The sequence below is a fragment of the Plectropomus leopardus genome, chromosome 12, assembly GCF_026936395.1.
Source record: "Plectropomus leopardus strain MGB_pleo_1.0 chromosome 12, ASM2693639v1, whole genome shotgun sequence".
Taxonomy (NCBI): Eukaryota; Metazoa; Chordata; class Actinopteri; order Perciformes; family Serranidae; genus Plectropomus; species Plectropomus leopardus.
The window spans coordinates 28,168,913-28,175,616 of NC_142187.1; the positions used below are offsets into that span (position 1 = coordinate 28,168,913).

The following is a 6,704-nucleotide window of genomic DNA, read 5'->3' on the forward strand; positions in this document are numbered from 1 at the left end:
CTTTTATTTTCCACCGCGTTAAAGTCCAGCTGGTCACCAATAACGTCGCACGTCACTACACGCGTCATCACGCACAGAGAGAGCGAGAGCCTCCGGAGCTCGTGCAGCGAGAAGCGAGATCGAGGAAAGGCGACTCGGAAAGAACAATGGGAGTCACAGTTGAGACCATTAGACCAGGAGACGGTGAGGATATTTCTAATCCAGTGACTAGATAACTTTAATTTGTCTACTTTTTAAATATACGGCCGTGTTTTAATCCACGTTTCCCCCCTTTTTCAGGAAAACGTTTCCCGAAGAGTGGGCAGGCGGTGAAAGTGCACTACACTGGTAACGTCTTTTTCTTATCGCTGTTTGGTCAAAGGTTATTCAGTCCCTCCACGGAAATGCCAAAAAAATCAAACCCTGATTAAACGTGTGGGCGGTTTCTAATGTAATCCCAAAGAAAATGTATAAGTTGCCGTTTGCTTTACCGAGCGGTCGGTGGCACTCGTGTCTGCGGCTGTAGAGGCAGTAACGGTCTCCGCTTAGCTTAGTGCAGCTCAATGATTGGAAACGGGAGTCCAGCGGGCAGCATTGCTCTGCTCCAGAGTTAACAATCTGCTCACCGGCACCCAAAATTATCACTTTATATCTCCTTTCGTCACCGCGTAACGTTTAAAAAAACCCGAAGTACAAAAACAGTTTCGCCGAGCTAGCGGTTTCCTCTGGGCTTTGTGCTAAGCTAAGTGGCTAACCGCCTGCGCTGCTAGCTTCATATTCAATGCAGAGAGCAGCGATGCTCAACCTACGGCCCGAGGGCAAAATCGGGCCCCCACTTGGGTGCCAGGTGGCCCTCCAAAGATGTTCTAATTGACAATAAAACAAACTGATTTTTTATTTTTATAATGTTAACATGCTTAAGATAGCAAAGCATCAAAATGGGGTTTGTTTATTTAAAACTAGAATGGCAGTGGAGGATCCCCCTGACAGGGACTCAAGCTAAACCCAAGTGTCCTAAAATCCTAGAAATACCCTGAAATCCTAGAAACATCTAGAAATCTTTGAAATGTCCCTGAAACGTATAAATGTCTTACAATCATAGAAATATTCTCAAGTCCAAGAAATGTTTTTAAATCAGAGAAATGTACTAAAATCTGTGAAATATCCTAAAATCCCAGAGACATCCCAAAATTCTCAAGATGTCCTAAAGTCCTAGAAATGTCCTAAAATCAGAGAAATGTTCTGAAATCTTTTAAAATCCTAGAAACATCCTAAAATCCAAGAAATGCCCAAAACAATGAAAAAATGAAAATCCTAGAAACGATTTTAAATTCTAAAAATGTCCTAAAATACGAGAAACGTGTGGGGCTGATGCAGCTGCCCCACAGCCTTTGCCACCTGTCATTTTGCAAAAGTGGCCCTCAAGCAAAGTACGTTGAGTATCCCCGGCATAGATGTTACAGTGGTATCAATCCTCACCCCAAAAACTACTCCTTCAGCATTACTTAGTGAGGTTCTGTTAGATTATGTGCACTGGCTAATGTGTTTGACACTCAATCACACTATATTCAAAGAGACTGCTCTTTATTAGGTGGCTGGGTGTGTGTGACTCTTTTGTTTGTTTTTTTAATCCCGCAAGCTACAAATATTTTTCCGGTAGACTCCCTGAGTGTCTGGTGGAAAATGCATGTCCCTCTCTCCTTCATCAGTAGTTGTTATATTTGAAAATTTACCCTTTGCTGTTAAATTAGTAAAAAGTTGAAGATGAAATCCTGGAGAAAAAAAACCTGTCATGCATGCTAGTTTAGTTCATATAAACAGTTTATTTTAGGCCAAATTTTATATTAAAAATAAATAATAAAGTGATTTTGATGAAATATCACTAATTCAAGATCACCACACATCTGCAGTAAAATTGATATAAAATACAACCATTTAAAGTTGTATGCCCCTCCCCTACGGCAAAAAAAAACATGAGCTCTTTTCCACTGCTTATAAAGTTATTTCATATGCATCCACCTTTTTGCACCAACCCCTTACCCTCTCATTAATTAACATTACAAGTCTTCATGTTTGTGGGAAAGTGATGTAGTCATAATTTTAATAACAATTCTGTTGTTGTTTTTTGTTCTTAAAAAGGCACGCTGCTTGATGGAAGCAAGTTTGACTCTTCAAGGGATCGAGGGCAGCCCTTCGAGTTCAAAATTGGACAGCAACAAGTCATCAGGGCTTGGGATGAAGGTGTAGCTCAGGTACATTAAGGAGAGAGGCTTTAAAGGGGCACTTATCCAGTTTTTACACATCAAGAGGAACGTTATCATTTTGGGTAACACTACTCGACCTATGAAGTAGGGCTGGGCAATATTGGTCTTCTTGTGCAAAGCAGTTAAGATAGAATAATAAAATACTGCACCGCTTGCAAGGCAGGTCATGGTTAATTCCAATAATAGTTAACCTTTTTACACTGAGATTGCGCCATAGAGCCGCTTTTAAGTCCTTTCTATGTGCCTCCTTTGTATTTTGGTGGAGAACCAAATAATGGCGGCATCATTTTGCTCCAGTGTGTGATTTTATATAGCATGCCAGCGTCACAGAATCAAAAAAAGTGTGACTGGTGTTGCGTTAAGCACAACAGCGCCAACCTCTAATGTGCAATATAACACATTCGTCTGCAGTGTTTTTTAAACAGGAACGATGGTACAAACATTCATTTACCCTCCCTGTTATATGGCAGCTGTTCTTTTGAGTTAGCTGCTAACTGCTGCTTTTCGATCCCTCGCAGTGGGTCGCGTACATAACACATCATCAAAGCGTTACACAAATTTACCCATGATCCCATCGTGCTGGCTGTCGTGTTTATACAGACAACATTTCGATGTTGTTACTGCCTCCCGTGGCAGCTTAAACTCCGTCCTCCCATTCAGAGATCGTAATTTATAAGCAGAACGGCGAGGCGACAGAACGGCGCGATATTCCCGCCTTGAGCAGGTGGTGTAAAAAGGGCAACAAGTTGTCCGTGCAGCTGTGAACTGTCAGTGCGAGAGGCTTGGACTAAAGATAGCACTGGCATTCTCTTTTGATATATCAGTTTCATCATCTGCTGTCTTGACATCAGCCTGATTTTAAGCGGACAGCTGACTCGCCATCGTTAGCTTTCCTGCAGGTGCACACAGACCGAACATTTCTGCACTTGAGCGTGAGCTCCCACGACATTAACAAACAACACTGATCTGTGCGCAGCTGTCGAGAAGACGCCGGGAATGGCTGCACATGGAATTAAGACCGTCTTCTAAGCAATTCATGTTTCACTTTATGTGACAATTTAAGATTTATTTGCACAAAACAACAGAAATACAACATCAGAAGAAGACATGGTCGCGTGGGTGAGATTAAGAAACTGCTTTGGCCTTATAAGGAATTCATCTCAATAAAGTCACAAAAATACAAAAGTCACGTTATCAAGAGAAAGAAACAAGTAAGCAAAGGGCAAATAAGCAGAAATTAGAAATTAAATCAGCGACGTAAATGAATCACAAAAAAATGAAAACTCAAATAGCTTCATTACATATCATGAAATATAATATCTACGTAACTTTTTGACTGAAAATATCGCTGTTGTGCGTGTTGTATAACTGCATTTTCACACCGTATCCATTTTGCACAAAGCAGGAGGATGAATTTGAGTTATTCAGAATATTTTGATCAGTCGCCCAGCCGTGCTGTGAACAGTGTTATATAATGTCTTCTGTGACTGGAGGAGTTTTCTAAGATCTGAAACAATGAGGGGTGTCCCGATCAAGTTCATTTTTAGCCCCCGATCTGAGTCGTTTGATATCGAGTATCTGCAGAGTCCAGATCCAATACTTTTATTTACCTGGAAAATGCACGGTGCACACTTCAAGTAATGCCGAGTTATTGAAATCAACCAAGTGTGTTTGGTTTACAGTTTAATAGTTCTGCAATGCAATATAAGAAAAAATATTTGCAGGCATGAGTTTTTTTTTGTATTTTATTTTTTACAAAAACAACAACATAAACAATACTGTTACAATACCTGATACTCATCCCTCAGATTCGATCGCAACATCCCTAAAAGAAAAAAAAGGGTTGTCAGCTTGTCATCAAAAAAATAAACGTAACAGAAAGCACAGTTTACGTAACATGGTAAAGGAGGGTCTAAACTATTGATTTGCATTGTGGGAAATGTAGGATGCAGCATTTTTTTGAGTTTGACCTTCACAAGGGACTTAAAGTTAGATTATCTCTGCCTCTTCTGTGCTGATATTTGCTTTTTTTTAAAAAAAAAAAATAGAACTCTTGTTAGTCCCCCCGTTTTTGTGAACGTTCATTATTTAATCACCGAAGTACGTCTTTCACAAAAATCAGATACTCAGTTTCAATCAATATTATTACCTCTCTGTAACTTGCTCTTCGCCTCCTCCTCAGATGTCTCTTGGACAGGTGGCCAGGCTGACCTGCACGCCGGACTATGCGTACGGCGCTCGAGGATTCCCACCCGTCATCCCACCAAACGCCACTCTCATTTTTGAGGTGGAGCTGATCAGTTGTTGAGGTCAAAGGTTGCTTTTCAGAGTTTCATCCACCATCATCTCTGACACATAACTTTAATTTAAGGTGTCGTCAGTAGCGTTTCTAAACATGAATAAGTCATTGTAGAAAGAATTCTGGTATCTTGGTATGATTGAGACAAATTCGGCTAATGCTGGTGTTATTGTTGGTGCTAAAGTTACACACAGATCGAAAATAGCATTAAAACACGGCACAACGGTTTGAAAAAATATCCTTATTTCCTTATGATTTATGTGGCCTTCATTATTACATTTGACTTATATTTTTTGCATTTCGATAGTTCATCAGATACAAACGTGTGCCATAAAACCTAATCTGGACCAGTCAAACTGAATCTGCACAAAAACATCCTCTTTATACGTGGTTATTCCAGCATCTCAAAAGTAACATTGCAATGATTATCATTATGTTAAAAATGCACATGAAACACCTTTCAGTGAACTTGTTTTTATTCTTGCATAAATGTCTCCCCTCAACAGGTGAATGAATTCGACAGCCTGAAACTTTGACACGATGTGAACACTTAAAAACCAATAATGGCTTATGAGTTAATTTTTCATCCCTACTTGTGTTGCCTTTTATCATGTTAGATTTTGAATCCTGACCTTTTTACCATGATCTTGGGTCTTGGGTTAAAGGCCTCAAGTGTCCTTGTGTTATGTCATTGTGCTTTTTTGATTTCACTTCCTTATTGTGTCATCGTTAGAAATGCTCTTTTCCATGAGTATTGCATTCTTACATTAAAAACAAAAGTATACAAAATGAATGCGTCCTTTATTGTCCTTGATGTGGCTTTGGCTTGTGAATAAGTAATTGTGATAACAAACAGCTGCTCATTTCAGGGTTAAAGTCAAGTTTTGCAGCCTGTTTTAATAACAGGTTTTTTTTTTGGTTTTTTTAAAGGACTGTTAAACATTTTAATATCCAATGATAACTTATGTTTACACAGCTTTTAGTTATGATAAATAGTGTAATTTTGGTGAATTTTAAAGAAAACATGGAGGTTTGGAAGGCATGCTTTTCTATTTTTTAAGAAATAGAACAAAAAGTTATTTAAAATCACAAAAATATAAAGAAATAAAAATTGCCATTTTAAAAAAAAGAGTACATGCCCTCCAACAAGCATGTCTTCTTTTTTTTTCTTTTTTTTTTTAAAAAAGGTAAAAAATAAATACAAGATAAAGCAGTTTGAAGTTTTATGTCCCTCCCCTAAAACCAAAATGTCCATCCCTGGTGCTTTAATTAAGCACCTGGAAAAGGACCTTTTTGTACTACCCCCTTAAATATTCAACTCCAATCTTGTTCTGAGTTCATTTTAAAAAGCAAAATGAGATATTATAAAAAGCTATTTCCTAATGAAAAAGAACATGGTCATTTTTTAAGGGAATTAAAAGTATAGAAAATGTTCCCTAAAGTCATGGAAATGTACTGGGACGAAAGTTTACGAACCCTGTGATCAGATCCCTCTGGCCTGGAATCACGCGTAGGAATACCAAGTTTAGTTTTCTGCAGAATAACAACAGTTTTATTTTGGGGCGGAGGTCAGCGCTGTCGCGTCACAGCTGGGGTCCTTCTGTGTGGAGTCAGCATGTTGTCCCCATGTTTGCATTAGTTCCCTGTGGTTCCCTCCCACATGCAGGTTTGGCTGTTTGGGAATCTAAATTGGCTGTAGGTGAATGTGAGCATAAATAGCTGTCTTTCCCTAATATCCTGCTTTCTACCTGGTATTAACATGTTTTAGGTGATTGGATCACAAGTGGACAGCGCTAAATACAAGTGTAAACGACCACCAAGACACATTTCGATCCGATCACTCAAACTCTTCACCTATCAGTAAAAATCCCAGAATGTAAAAAAAAAAAAAGTAAAATCCTACATCCAAAATGCTACCTAACTTAAATCACATAAGTGTCAGCAAAATGCACCCAAAGAATAAAGCGAAAGTGCTCAACATAGAGAAATGTCCAACACTGTTCAGCGAAAGCTGTGAAACAAATTCCCATTAATAAAACTGCAGTGAGACAGATTTTTGTAAAACTATAGTTCAACTAAAACACAAGAAACTTGTGCTCCAGAAAAGGATAAGCACTCAATGAAGAACCTAGGGTCACTAATCAGCAATTATAGCTGAAATA

The 6,704-nt window shown here is 38.8% G+C and overlaps 1 protein-coding gene across 1 annotated transcript; it reads left to right on the top strand.

Annotated features, from left to right (window-relative positions):
* Positions 1-29: 29 nt before the first annotated feature.
* LOC121951748 (uncharacterized) lies at positions 30-5,331 on the top strand. The gene is made up of 4 exons (XM_042498202.2): positions 30-183; positions 280-327; positions 2,119-2,231; positions 4,426-5,331. The coding sequence occupies exons 1-4, from the start codon at positions 147-149 to the stop codon at positions 4,549-4,551; spliced, it is 324 nt and encodes a 107-aa protein (XP_042354136.2). The 5' UTR covers positions 30-146; the 3' UTR covers positions 4,552-5,331.
* The last annotated feature ends 1,373 nt before the right edge of the window (positions 5,332-6,704 follow it).

What these genes read in the sequence shown, in the direction of transcription:
- LOC121951748 (XM_042498202.2), top strand. Translation starts at nt 147, where the DNA reads ATGGGAGTCACAGTTGAGACCATTAGACCAGGAGACG. An exon ending in GACCATTAGACCAGGAGACG is followed by an intron (nt 184 to 279) that starts GTGAGGATATTT and finishes CCCCTTTTTCAG; the next exon opens with GAAAACGTTTCCCGAAGAGT. An exon ending in GGGATGAAGGTGTAGCTCAG is followed by an intron (nt 2,232 to 4,425) that starts GTACATTAAGGA and finishes CCTCCTCCTCAG; the next exon opens with ATGTCTCTTGGACAGGTGGC.